Source organism: Triturus cristatus, chromosome 4_1 (genome assembly GCF_964204655.1).
Source record: "Triturus cristatus chromosome 4_1, aTriCri1.1, whole genome shotgun sequence".
In the NCBI taxonomy this organism is placed as follows: domain Eukaryota; kingdom Metazoa; phylum Chordata; class Amphibia; order Caudata; family Salamandridae; genus Triturus; species Triturus cristatus.
In genome coordinates, this window is record NC_140585.1 from 1264998184 (window position 1) to 1265012653 (window position 14470).

Below are 14470 nucleotides of genomic sequence, written 5' to 3' on the forward strand. Positions count from 1 at the left end.
TCTGGTGAAATTCTGCAGACGAGGTTTATTTTTGGGTAAGAGTTGCGTGCGAAGCAGCCCAAAATTTAGTATATAAGGAGAGCACGCAGACACCTTAACGGATTACCTCGCTGTCTGTATGTAGGTGACAGACAGATTCCGTAGGTTTCCCCAAGAGTTCTTAGGGGCTCTTGTGTTTGCTTCTGCGCCTGCTTAGCATTGTGTTGTGTTCACCTATATGAAATGTACTGTTATGCTTAGTGTCTTTTTTTATTTGATCAACATGTATTTGTTTCATTCAAAATTGCAGGAATGCTAGCTCTAGAGTAGACGTGAGAGTTCCTAGGTAATAGAGTTCTTGTACTCTGAAACATATCTCCTAGGTATAACTTTTCTCTTAAAATGCTTTCCTTCTCTCAGGCAATCTGATACGGAGAGAATGGACATGTGATTATATGAATTCTGTATTTTGTGTCTCTGATTTGCGGTTTCTTTGAAGTTGCATCTTCTCATTAAACTGCTATTGTGTTCTACCTCAAATTCCATGTCTCACATGTCTGTTTTCTTCAATTCTAGAGCGAGCGTTCCCAGGCACCCCTGCCCAAATTAAGGTGCCCCTTTTGTCCCTGACTCACTCTCCTGCCCAGTTCTGTGGTAGCTCCCGGGGCTCTGAGTACCGCCCCTAGCTTCCTTGTCCTGTAATAAATCCTCCCTCCGACATTTTGGTGCCGTGACTCGGAGTAGCAGTGCCTGCAGACGGGGGCAGTAACGGCTGGGTTCGAGGGGACGCAGACTGAGCACTCGTGACTCCTTTCTGGCTGAAGCCTTTGAGTACAAGCACTCGGGTGAGTACTATGACTACCTGACGTGAAGTGACGCTTTGGTAACGGTTTATGAAAGGAGCGCTTGTGAGGCTTCTGTGTTTTTCTCAGCTCTCAGTTCTTTCCTGTCTCCTGTCTTGGTTGGCCTCGCTAAGGACGTTTTTTTTAACTGGGGAGGCTTGTGTGTGCGACATGGAATTCTGAGCTGGACAGTACGGTCAGGAAGTTGTTGGTTTATTGTTTCCTTTATGTTATATATAGATGTGTGTGCTATTGTTTTTGCCTTGAGTGCCCGGAGGAGAAGGCTGCGTCTTGCGCCTTTCACGGGCATATTTAGCTCTTTTTTTAGTATTACATTTTACATTTTACATTTTTTACATTGGTTTTTGTAGGAAAACAGGCATAGAAGAAAGACAATAAAAAAGTAAAAAGAATAAGGGATAAGGAGAGGCTGGTTATGTCTGCAGTCTTTTCAATGCTATTCTTTTTGGTATAGCTTGCTGTTGGGTCTCTCTGTATATAGTGAAACAGAGAGCGCCTCTTTACCAGGGGGCTACGGGTCGGCCTGGTAGAAGAGAAGGAGAGATACGATTTACTATCGTATTCTTTCAGCAATAAAAAAGTGCTCCACCGAGTGCTGTGTGGATACAGTGGAGGCTCTCCTACATCAATACAAGGTAGGAAAGAGGTTGGATATTGTCGGTCCACTTAGCTACTGGATAACGGATATCGCCTGGTTTATGAGGATTTTAAGAGGTTCCCCGGGTTGGTTTATTGGATGTTATGAGTTTTTGGTAGTTCTGTGACAGTTTCCCTTTTGTGCGTGCGCCATTTGTATATAGGAAGCACGTGTTCTATTCTTGTCCTTCAGAGGGCAAGGTATGCAGTCATTGTCTGAGAATAGACACTCTGAACGTGCCTGACTTACTTCTTTCGTGAAACACATGTAGAATTTCATGACTGCATGACTTCAGGTTACCGTCTGATAATGCATACAGAGGCTCATTAAAGTGAAGCAATTGCACTTTATTGTGGTTGGTGCTTATATGGGCACTGCAGTAAGGGTCACTGACTGACACAGAAGCTGCTTTTAGTAAGGCCATATTTACGTGCACAGTTATTTTGTTATTTGTATTTTGTTTTTTTGATGATATATTTTATGATATGCAGATTTGATGATATGTTTTATGATATGCAGATGTATATTGAATGTATAAGGACATGATGTTAAATTGATGTTGACTGGTCTGTATCGTTTTTATTAGGATAAGACCCGCTAGGTAGGGTTATTATTGTAACAGAAGATCACTGTCAAATGTAGAAGATTGGTTTGTTAGTGAGATTCAATAACTAGGGAGGAATGTCAATGCTTTTCTGTTGTTTGTACTCCCACATGTATTGATCTGCCACTGATAACCGTAGTGATTTTCGTTTTATTGAAGGTTTTGTGTTTTGTATTTGGAATGTTTTTGCGCCACAATTGTTACAAGTATATTATTTAGTGCTGCCTTTTTTTCCAAACCATTGAACATTTCTAGTGCTGCTAACATTAACTAGGTGTCACTAAGGTTTGAGGTACAGCATAGGTACACAGATGAATAGAATATTTGGTTACAGAACTTATAGAACCGCAGACACCATATATGTGCAAATTTCTATGATAGTGCCAGGATTAGAAACACTGACTGAGGTCACTAGCTCCTGGCCCCGTAACCCCCTGCGAAGCAAGGTCCTTCATTATTGCCTTGGCGAACATCCTGGTGCCCTGCAGTTTCCTGACTTCTCACCAGAAGGAGTCTATAACGGTCCAGATAAACGGGAGATTAAAGAGGCATTTTATTTAACCATTAAAGAGGCATTGGGGGACGAGCTGATATATGATCACCCTGACTACTGACACATAAGGAGAGCAGTATATATATATTTATTAATATAGAGTACTAAGGGATACAGATGAGCAATAGTGAACATCAGTCAGTTGGGATAGTTCTGCACATACTAAATGACAGAATAATAGCGGTGCACAATCCTGGCGAACAGACTATAGCAACTTTTGGGAGGCGACAAAGTGCCTTGATAGCCAGAGCGTGGAAGTTGCTGGGAATCACACTAGCACATGGCACTGAGGTAAAGGTATCTTCACTACACCTAGTGCAGCTGCACCTCCCAGTGCCTACCTATAGACCCATTACCCTGAACCCAGACCCTGTACTTGAGCTGCCACAGAGCACCCCCTCTGTGGAAGACGCTCCAGATACACTGCAGCCGCCACTAGTGTCCCCTCCGACGCTGTGTGCTGCTAGAGACTCCTCCACGGCATTAACCCAGCTGGGGAGCCCTGATCTCGCTCACCAAGAATCACTTACACCATCCCCTCTATTCACACCGTCTCCTCCAGGCGACAGCCACCTGGAACAACAGGAAGGGTCACAAATCACTAGCGACGTATTAGGCTGTGAACAGCACAGGATATTGTTGCAGGCACTTAACGACCCCAACTTACCCCTGGTTTGTGAGCATCACGCCCAGCAGCTGCATGTGCAGCTGCAGCAGCAGCCCTCATTAAGTATCATAGAGCAGTTACAGGGACGCCCTTCTATAACACATTACCCATTACTGTGGGGATACTTACAGAACCGCCTGTTACCAAAAGAATAACATTGTTTATTTGTGGTCAGAAATAAGTCAACCCACACAATACCCTAGGGTATAAATAACAACACATCTGTGGCAGGTTGATAGGTGACACCCAGTGGAGGTATACTGTTATTTCTGAATACACACAACGCTAGAGAATAATGGCAACACCACTAGAACACGTGATAAAGAATTTTACTACTCAGGGGAAGCGTATTAGAAAACATTGTGGAGAGCTGCACAAGCTCACACAGACTATGCTACACCCTTGGCCAAAAGAGGGTACCTTCGATAGGGCAGTACTAGATCATGCTCAAACGTTCCTGGAGGGGAAGTACTCTGGGAACAAACTAGATAAACGTAAAGAAACCCTAGCTCTGTGGAGAGTCTTTAAGGACAATGATGAAAAGGCCCCAGTACCTACCGCACCGCCACCAGCCTATGACGCAGATGGCATGTATACAGAGCGAGTTGTTAAGGCTGACTTAGAGCCTAATTTAAATGAACAGGCAGCTGTAGGACATGAGGATATTTCTGCTTCAGATCCCTCAGAAGATTCACCAAACAGCATGCCAGGGAATGCGCAGGGCCAGGTAACACTAAGCTCCCAAAGTCCAGGGGTGCAGTGTGCAACATCAGGAATGCCAGGTCAGATTGATGCGCTATTCACAATAAAATTGACACCAGCACCCAACTCTGCAGCTCACCAGCAGGAAGAGGGCTCAGAGAGTGATGGAGCCTCTGGTGACTCACAGCACAGCTCCCACTTGCCGTTTCCTAGGCCTAACCCTACAGCGCCTACATTTGTCACTGACAATAGCGAGCCCTTAGAGACAAGGACTAGACACTATGGCCCATTCCTCTCCCCTGGCCAGCAGCATAGCAATACACAGGCACACCATAACGGGTGGCGACCCCTTAACATAGGTCCCAAGCGAGAGGAAGAGTACTTGCTTCAATTCAATGGAAGAAACAGAGATAGTGAACAATTTCGCCCAGAAATAATCACTGAGGCGGACATTAGTAGATGGAGAACAGAGCACAACTTACACCAAGGAACAGATAGAGAATCAGGGGACACATCACACGAGCAACATTCAGGGAGTCCTACTGGCCACCCCGCAGCAATACAGCGGTTATCATTACAAGTGGACAGGGTAGAGGATCAACTCACTGAACTAATGGGTGGCTTAGGCCAATTTAGAAGAAGGCAGCCACCAACACTAAGCGAATTGGCCGGAGCTGCAGGCCCGGTGGTGGGTTCACGTAGTGGTGGGGTCCCAATGATCCCCCCACAGCAGGAGCCATGGATAGACTTCCATCAGGAGGTCCAAAGCATGGCCCCAGCCCCACCTCAGAGTAACCCAGCAGCTCCTCTGATGATCAACCCAAGCACACCGCAAGCTCTGCCAACAACTGTCACGCCCCCATCTATACACATACCTCAGGTAGTGCCTCCAGTAGTCACACCACGCAGGCCAGATGCACAACAGATGGACCTTGATAATCTTGATCTACCAAGTGTGCTCGAACGGGCAGAAACAAGATGGAGAAGGCAGAGAAGGACAGAGAGAGAGAGACTTGCAGTGCAAGGTAGCCATGGGCGGCCTGATGACATCCCACAAGATTATGATGTATCAGGTACTGCAACGCTAAGAACAACAAGATCTAGAACTCTGCATCACATGGCCCCTAACAGGCCATTGCCGTCAACGACCAATGGTCTGACGCCAAATGAGATAGTGATACTTGGGGAAGGGACTGACTATTATGTCAATCCATTCTCAGATAATTTAGCAGGTTGGACAGAAGCTAATGCACCTCAAATGAATGTCTGGCCTCGGGATGGGTCATTTGAACCAGAAGACATGGCCACAGCTGAGGAATGTATTCTGCAGGGGGCAGGAGATGACGATTGGGATTACGATTACATGAGCAAGGGCCTAAGAGTTTGGCAGAAATACGCACGTAGATATGACAACACAAGGCCCACAGGGGTGACACGCCAGCTACCCCTGTTATTTAAAAATGTTAAAGATCCCCCCCTTTATGTTCCTTGGTCACTAATGGACAAGGACAATTTAAAGAAACAACTCCCACCTCTCACAGAGGGTGCAGGAAAATGGATACAGGCCTTTGAGAAACACACTGCAGGTGTTCCATTGGCTATTGGAGATGTAAAGAGTCTGCTCACCTCCTTGATTGGAGAGGATGCAGAGGACATGTTTACACGCATTGACACAAGACTGTCTACCACTAATACACAGTGTGACGGTAACCCCTTCAATAAGATTAGATCACCCCTATGGAATGAATTGCGTAGGAAGTTTCCTGACGTTCCTGACATCAGCTCTTTGATGTCACAGACAATGCAAAGCAATGAAGATCCAGCACAGTACATTTCACGAATGAAGGAGAAATGGCATCAGGAATTGGGAGAAAAATGGGATGTGACAGGGGGTAATTGTAGGTTCTTTTACCACACAGTAAAGAAGGGACTGCCCACTGCAGTACAGGACAAATTAGATGGAATAGTAGCCATGGAGTGCAAACCATGGCCAGAGATACAACACCACATCATTCATTTTTGCAAAAAGGAGCAGGAACAGGAGAAGAAAAGGTTGTTAGCTATTGAGAATGCAGCAGCTAAATTAGTGCAGCAAAAACTTAAGAAAAGGGAGACCCCTGATACAATGATGGTGGCTTCACCAGTGAGTCAGATGACTGCTGTCACCAATTTCCCACAAGATGCCCAGACTGCACTAGGAGGTAGCACACAAGTAGCTGCACCAAACCTACAGGCACAGCCCTTCAATAATGGTGTGCAACAACAGGCATACACCAATGAGCAACAGCAGCAGTATTATGGTAATGAGCAAATGAGGTATGCAAATACTGGGATGCGGGGGAGAGGTAGAGGATTAGGCTTCCAAAGACCTGCGCCACAGCCAGGAGCACGAGTGTGCTACTACTGTCAGCAACCTGGACATTATGTGAGGGAATGTCATATGAAGATGCGGGATGAAGGGAGGTCAGTAGGTAGAGGAAATACACAACAAGCTCAAGTGCCAGTACAATACTACCAGCAGCAGCAGCCGCTGCCGCCTCAAGCAGTATATTCCTATCCTTCCCCTTCCCCAGCACAGCAGCCAATGCTGCAGCAGGTACAATTACAGACACCTGTGATAGCCCAAGTGCAGCCCCAGATCCAACAAGCACAGCCACAGCTACTTCAGCCACAGATGCCTGTGTACCAAATGGTGCCACAGACGCAAGCTCCTGTGCCTCAGGGAGCCACGATACTGCCCACCACCAATCCCTTTTCACAGGGCACCATCCAGCAGTACCAGGCTGGAGGATATTCAAGTTAGGACAGCCCACAGACAACTCTAGTGTGTCCCGTGTTATCGTGCCTCACAAATATCAGAGAGGACCCAGTTGTGTATGTCACGATAAACAACAAAACTTATAGTTTTATGGTTGACACAGGTGCTACGTTTTCCTGCATCAGGGAAGGAGCACTGCCCATCTCCAACCAGAGCGCAGACACACAGGGTTTCTCTGGGGCAATAATAAGGGTCCCTTTTACCAAACCAGTACCAATGGAAATAGGAGGTAAATGTATTCAGCAACGCTTGCTCTACTCAACACAGTCCCCAGTAAATCTCTTGGGACGAGACCTCATGGCCAAACTAAATATGACAATTAGTTTTAAAGAGAACGGTACAATGACTTGTTCCATTCCTGGTACATCGATGTGCAGGATGATGGCTGTCACTGTGGATTCCTCCCTGAGAGATGAGATAAGAGCCCGCCCAATGGATGAGCAAGCATTCTCCACAGCGGTACACATTGTTGTTGCCAATACACCAGAGATGAATGGGCGCACCGTCCAACTTCCCAAAGAATTCCTTTTTCGTCCACAGTCACAGAACATGCCTGTGCCTGACAAAAATATGATCCTAGGAATACACTGTCTTGAAATAACACCCACGTATGGAGCTTTCTTAGCACTAGACGACAATGCCCACACATGGGCCTGTGTCATTTTCATTGAACCTAGACATCAAGTAAGGAATATTTCAGATCACCAACTGTTTGGAGATCCTGAGGAATATTCCAAAGTGGAGATTATTTATCAAAATCCAGTGCCTTTGACGGTGACAGTTGAGATTAGAACTCCAACACCGCCCGAAGTACTCGATGCTACCCGTGACTCAGACTTAGCTCAGGTACCAAGCATTCTTTGGACAACAGGTCCCAATGATGTGGGGCTCATTAAATCAGCTGCGCCATTCAGGGTAACACTGAAACCAGGTGCCCTTCTACCCAGAGTGCGCCAGTACCCTTTGTCTAGGGAAGCAGAGGAGGGAATTGCCCCTACCATACAAGCGCTGCTACATCAAGGTGTGATATACCCCTGTATCTCGCCGTGTAACACGTGCCTTTTTCCGGTGAGGAAACAGAAGACTAATCAATGGAGATTAGTGCATGACCTACGCTCAATTAACAGCATAGTGATCCCAGAGTTTCCCATCGTCCCAGACCCTTCAGTGATACTTACCAACATCCCACCTGACACTAAATATTTTTCCGTCATTGACCTGAAGAATGCATTTTTTAGTGTCCCTCTACACTTAGACAGCCAGTTCTTATTTGCTTTCTCGTTCCAAGGTAGGCAATTCACATATAAAAGACTGCCCCAGGGGTACTGTGAGTCCCCCAGTGTATTCAACAGAGTTGTCAAAGATGACTTGTCAAATTTCCAATGTGACAGCACCTTGCTACAATATGTTGATGACATACTCCTCTGTAGCCCCACTGAGCAGCAGTGCCGACGGGATACAGTTGCTCTGCTTACAACATTGGCACAGAGAGGATACAAAGTAGACAAACAGAAACTCCAATATTGTCAGGAAGAAGTACAGTACCTAGGACAGCTAATCTCAGCATCAGGGAGAAAAGTTACCCCAGGAAGAGTAGAGGCAATAAGAAGCACTCCTGAACCCCAGTCAGTTAAGGACATGCAAAAGTTCCTAGGACTAGTGAACTACGTTAGACAATGGGTTTTTGACTATTCCACCATCACTGCACCACTCCTGACAGCTGTCAAAACGGCCAAAGACAGGCATAATAAGATTGACTGGACACCTGAAATGACGTCAGCCTTTGCCAAATTGAAAGATGAGATTACAAACGCACCTGTGTTAGGCTCTCCTGACTACACAAAAGAGTTCTATCTATTCACTCACTGTAATGGACAGGTCATGACAGCAGTCCTCACCCAGAAGTACCCCATGGGCCACAAACCCGTTGCATACTTCAGTGGCATGTTAGATTCGGTAATGAAAGGCCATTATCCTTGTGAGCAGGCCTTGTCAACCGCAGCATTTGCTGTTGAGAAAAGCACCCCCATAGTCATGGGGTCCCCTCTGACACTGTACACCGAGCATGCAGTATTCGCAGTGATACAAAAAGCTAAAACAACTCTTACTACACAAAGAGTGTCAGGATATGAAGTGATACTGTCATTACCATCCTTGAAGGTTGTTAAATGTCATACTGTGAACCCTGCCACGTTCTTTGTTCATCCCATTGCCACCACTGATGATGACAGTCATGACTGTGCCACATATTGTCCAGATGAGTCAGGAACAGCGAAAGAAGACCCGTTGCCAGATAGTGTAATTTACTTTGTTGACGGTTCCTCTACCATTGATCAAGAGACAGGAATAAGATACACAGGTGCTGCAGTGGTCAGAGCACAACAGAGAGACTCCTCTGACTCACTAGACATCGTACAGCAAATAACATTGCCATCACATTATTCAGCGCAGGCCGCAGAGTTGGTAGCTTTGATTGCAGCCCTCAAACATGGAGCTGATAAGAGGATTACTGTATACTCAGATTCTGCATATGTCACCACGACAACACATTCCAGCATCCTGAGATGGAAAAGGCGTGGCTTCCTTAAAACTGATGGCACACCTGTAATGCACAAACAGTTACTTGAGGAACTAATAGATTCATTAACATTGCCAGCAGAAGTGGCTGTAGTAAAGTGTGCTGCACACACAAATGGCCAAGATTTTGTTTCCAGAGGAAATGCCATGGCAGATTGGGCTGCTAAAACAGCTGCCAGAGGGCCCCGACCTGCACCATCTCAAGTGACAGAGCAAAATACCTGTGCCCCCATTCTGTTTGCTCAAGATGCATCCGTCATAGTACAGGTAGATACACAAAGTACAGTAGATGACACAAGTGAATCGTTGCTCTCAGATACCCCTGATCCAACACTTCCATACACTATAGATGATACACAGCAATATGATATCATTGCACAACTACACCTACGAGAGATACAGGAGAGTGCCCCTCCTGAAGAGAAAGAGCTATGGAAGAAGAGAGGAGTGCAACAAGATGTCTCAGATTTCATTTACAGACAGACAATGACAGGGAAGCCAGTTATGCCACAGGCACTATTACAAGTAGCGCTCACTCAGTTACACCTTCCGACACATGTCCCTCGTGATATCATGTCCACAACTTTGCAGACAGAGTGGTTCATCCCCAATGCATATGAGCAGATACAACTCTTCGTTCATCAGTGCCTCATTTGTCAACAATATTCACCTAACCCAACTATGAAGACAGTTGCCTCAACAATACCAAGGCCCAAAGGTCCCTTTAGAGAACTCCACATTGATTACATAGACATGATTGACAGATGCAACAATTACAGGTACCTCATTGTAGTGGTATGCCCATTTTCAAGGTGGATTGAAGCTGGACCATGTGTCCATTGTGACGCAAAGGCCGCAGCTACTTTTTTGCTTCGTGAGGTCATATGTCGCTGGGGATTACCGGATGCTATTCGAAGTGACAATGGCCGCCATTTTTCAAATGATATCTTTGCCATAATTACCTCAATGTTAGGAATAAAACATAAGTTGACATCAGCCTATCATCCACAAAGCAATGGTATTTGTGAGCGCCTTAACGGCCTGCTCAAAGCCAAAATCAGTAAGATAAGTGCCACAATTGGAAAGAAATGGCTCTATTGCCTTCCCATTGCTCTGTTCACACTCAGAAATGCTCCCAGTTCTGACCATCACCTTACGCCTCACCAGCTTGTCACGGGCAGATCAATGAATGTGGTTGTTCCCTCCACCAGACCTAAAGTAGACACTGAAATGTCTTCTGAGATTGTGAAAGCTGAACTGTTTGATTACTTGTGTGCACTAACTCGTGCTGCAAAGTTCCTTTCTATTCAGATATCAAGGACACAGAACAAGGGCTCTATTTCTGATGAACTTCCACCTATTTGCCCTGGGACAATAATCTTCGTAAAGAAAAAAGTCCGGAAGTGGAAAGATCCTAAATTTGAAGGACCCTATCAGGTCATAGACTCTTCACCCACTGCAGTCCGAATAGCCGAAAGGAAGGCATGGATACATCGGAGCCACGTGAGGATCCACCCGGCACCATCCCAGGCCTGAACTATGGACAAGAGGAGGGCATCATGTTTCCATGGTCTAACCAAGAGAAGGAGTATGAAGATCGCATGGCCATCTATGGACTGAGACACAGTAACAGACGTTCCTCGCTTTCACTGAAAAAGATATGTACAGTAATTGGTATTCTCTTTGTTGCATTTTTAATTGCAGTAATTGCATTTGATTGGGTTGTGGTGTATCCAGAGAGAAGGGGAGGTACAGCTAGCGATGTTAGATCCACCCTAGGACAACCCCAGTCTGAGACACTTCCTGACACCTATGCACCGCCCACTCTGGTACCATCCACACCGCCTGCTAACCCAACAGAATGGGATATGGTACTGGATATCACCTTGAATGCCCATGTGCCAGATACTCATAAAAAGGCCCGCCAGAACAAGCGAAGTGTTGGGAGTGAATTGATTGTCAGAGGCATAAAGGCACCTGCCAGGTATACGCCACGTAACACTCACAAGCAAGCAGTGGCCCCGCCAGTAGCAGACTGGGTTAGTAAACTTCAGGACACAGTTGTGTTCACCTATGACCAGCATTTCATGCCTGGTTCCCCCTCCCAGCGCACTGATAAGATATCAGAGGATAATGGGGTTCACAATGCACTGTTTGACAACATGTGGTATAGAGACATGAGGGAGGTCGGGAGGAAGGTCACGAATGAATCCTGCTTTGTGTGCTCTCACATCCCTCATGCTGTAGGCGCAGACAAATTGATATTTCCCAGAGAAGTGCCACCACCCACTGCCAAATGTCTCCTACATCTGTTTCTTTGTCGCATACATGGTCAGATACAGCTCCACTCAGCCACAATAGATGGTGTGTTTGTGAATGCTACAGAGTGGGATGACAAGTATGTTACATTTACAGTGATAACAAATCCATCAGAGTATGAAAGGAGGATAGAGGCTTACCGTGGTATGGAAATGCCCATCGGCCTGTTGGAGGTCTGGAGATACAACTTTAGGAGACTAGGGTACTTCGCCTTCCCAACACCCCCGTCAAAATGTCACTCACCAGTGCATCGCCAAGCCTACCATAATGATTCCCAGTGCCCTTGTCAGTGGAGGCCAATATTGCGCCTGCAGGCCAACATTTATTTTAACGGCAGGTGGAATGGCCCACATGACTTGGTATGTAAGGCAGCCTCCTTAGGGGATGCAATTGTGAAGGAAAACGACACACATCGTGTTGATAAGAAGATTGGGGAGGAGTGCGCTGAGATATGGGCACAAGAGACTAGAAGATACACTTTCAATGAGGGTACAAGATACCAACCAAAGAAAGCATACAAGCTAAAGTCTCCTCTCCTTTGTTTCCTAGGTAATGGAACGATCTCTGTGGGCCGCAACACAAACTGCAGCAGCACAATTTTTAATTCGGACCTTCAGTACGGCACCTCCAGCCTCATGGACATCTATTGGGCCTGCGGTGAACACATTTATCTGCAGCTGCCACCCCACTGGAAAGGACTGTGTTCCATGGTCATGATGCATGAACTACACCTGGTTGTACCAGCATCGAACATTTCCCGCATCCATACCCACCCAATGACAGGTGATGTCACCCTGCTCCACCACCGAAAAAGGAGCCTTCAGGAATATTTCTCAAGTGGTCCAATTCACGAGATTCCAAGAGATTTCCTCCTTTTCAACGAAGCTGAACTATTCTTCGGGGGCGCTGTCCCCATGTTCCAGACAAAAGCCAATGCTCGCTGGCTCCAAGTGACGCGATACGAACTGATGCAGCTCGTCAACAACACCCGTGATGGGTTCAACGCCGTGAAAGAAGAACTGAGACCTCTGAGACTTATGGTTCTAGAGCACAGATATGTTCTAGATCAGCTGACTGCGATGAGTGGTGGTGTATGTGCAAGAGTGGGGAAATCCTGCTGTACTTTCATTTTGGCTAATGATGCGGACAACGGAACACTTACAAAAGCCATCGAAGACTTGGACACTTTGGGGAGACAGATGCATGAGGAAGGAGGTGCTGAAGCAGACGTTTTTGATAATTTGTTCAGTTTTGACTGGATGCCTTCATGGCTGTCTGCTGTACTAAAACTTATGATGCCTATAATTTGTGTGCTGTTGCTGTTGTGTTGTGGTGTACAGATTCTAATACATTGTGTGAAAAGATTCAGTTCTACGGTAATTGGTATGAACTACGCAAGCTCAGGGGAGTACACTGGAATACGCACTGAACAGGGGGATGGGGAAGAAGTAACTAGGCTGAACATAGTAGAGCTCACCATCCCTGGGTCCAACGCGTCACAAGCTTCCCTTAGTAGGTGTTATCAGCCCCAGGTGCCTGGAAGCCCCCCACTTCCCTCAAAGAAAGACTTAGTACACCCGTATGAGATAATGGCTGGGGATAAAGAGGAATCACAGGGAGAAATAGAAGCAGGCCCGAATAGGAGTGAGGGAGGGCTTTCTCCTCGTGACGCCACATGGCCACTCCCCCCACCGCCAGCTAAGTATGCTGTACGAATGGTGTTCATTAAAGATGAACAAGAGGAGGGAAATGAGAAAGGGACTGATTGTCCCATATAGTTGTCCTGAGACATCCCTCCCACTTGCCCGTGCTATGTAGGCCCTTTTATATGTTATATAGGCCTTTGTTAAATTGACCGTGGCTCTGCCATTTTAGTGCATCGCAGGCTGATGGCAGGTCTGACCCAACTCTGACCCAACGCAGATTCAGTTCCTCTTTCTGCGAAGCTTTCTGCCTCCAAGCTGGTAGCCCCCACCCTACCCGGTCGGTACCAAAAGTTCAGCATCCTCTTGACACTTCAACATACAGTAAGCTGCATCCTGGCATAGCACTTGCTTCCTGGGCAGGTTTCCCGCATTTCAGGAAGTGGCAACCGCAGAGCTTAAGTTGAGAGGATTTATGTATGTATATATTCGATTTGAACACAATATCTGTTTGTATTTTTCGCTTTTGCGCACAATGTCTACTTATAGTTTCTGCTTGCTCTGTGTAATTTACGACAAGCGATTGGCCTGAGAAACTGACCTTTTCACCTAGTTCATTGTCAGCATTAAGTGGGTAAATGACGACATGTCTGGTGAAATTCTGCAGACGAGGTTTATTTTTGGGTAAGAGTTGCGTGCGAAGCAGCCCAAAATTTAGTATATAAGGAGAGCACGCAGACACCTTAACGGATTACCTCGCTGTCTGTATGTAGGTGACAGACAGATTCCGTAGGTTTCCCCAAGAGTTCTTAGGGGCTCTTGTGTTTGCTTCTGCGCCTGCTTAGCATTGTGTTGTGTTCACCTATATGAAATGTACTGTTATGCTTAGTGTCTTTTTTTATTTGATCAACATGTATTTGTTTCATTCAAAATTGCAGGAATGCTAGCTCTAGAGTAGACGTGAGAGTTCCTAGGTAATAGAGTTCTTGTACTCTGAAACATATCTCCTAGGTATAACTTTTCTCTTAAAATGCTTTCCTTCTCTCAGGCAATCTGATACGGAGAGAATGGACATGTGATTATATGAATTCTGTATTTTGTGTCTCTG

The 14470-nt window shown here is 46.1% G+C and overlaps 1 protein-coding gene across 2 annotated transcripts; it reads left to right on the forward strand.

Annotated features, from left to right (window-relative positions):
- The first annotated feature begins 709 nt into the window (after nt 1-709).
- Nucleotides 710-14243, forward strand: LOC146856558 (uncharacterized). 2 transcript variants are annotated; one of them, XM_085654762.1, is made up of 2 exons: nt 710-824; nt 10697-14243. In XM_085654762.1, exon 2 carries the CDS (start codon nt 10885-10887, stop codon nt 13495-13497), a length of 2613 nt encoding a protein of 870 aa, XP_085510888.1. In that variant the 5' UTR covers nt 710-824; nt 10697-10884; the 3' UTR covers nt 13498-14243. The 2 variants fall into 2 exon arrangements, with proteins under 2 accessions (XP_085510888.1, XP_085510889.1); XM_085654763.1 differs by having other exon boundaries at nt 10712-14243.
- Nucleotides 14244-14470: the final 227 nt, after the last annotated feature.

Excerpts from the sequence above, each read along its gene's own strand:
- LOC146856558 (XM_085654762.1), top strand. The coding sequence starts at position 10,885 with ATGGATACATCGGAGCCACGTGAGGATCCACCCGGCACCATCCCAGGC.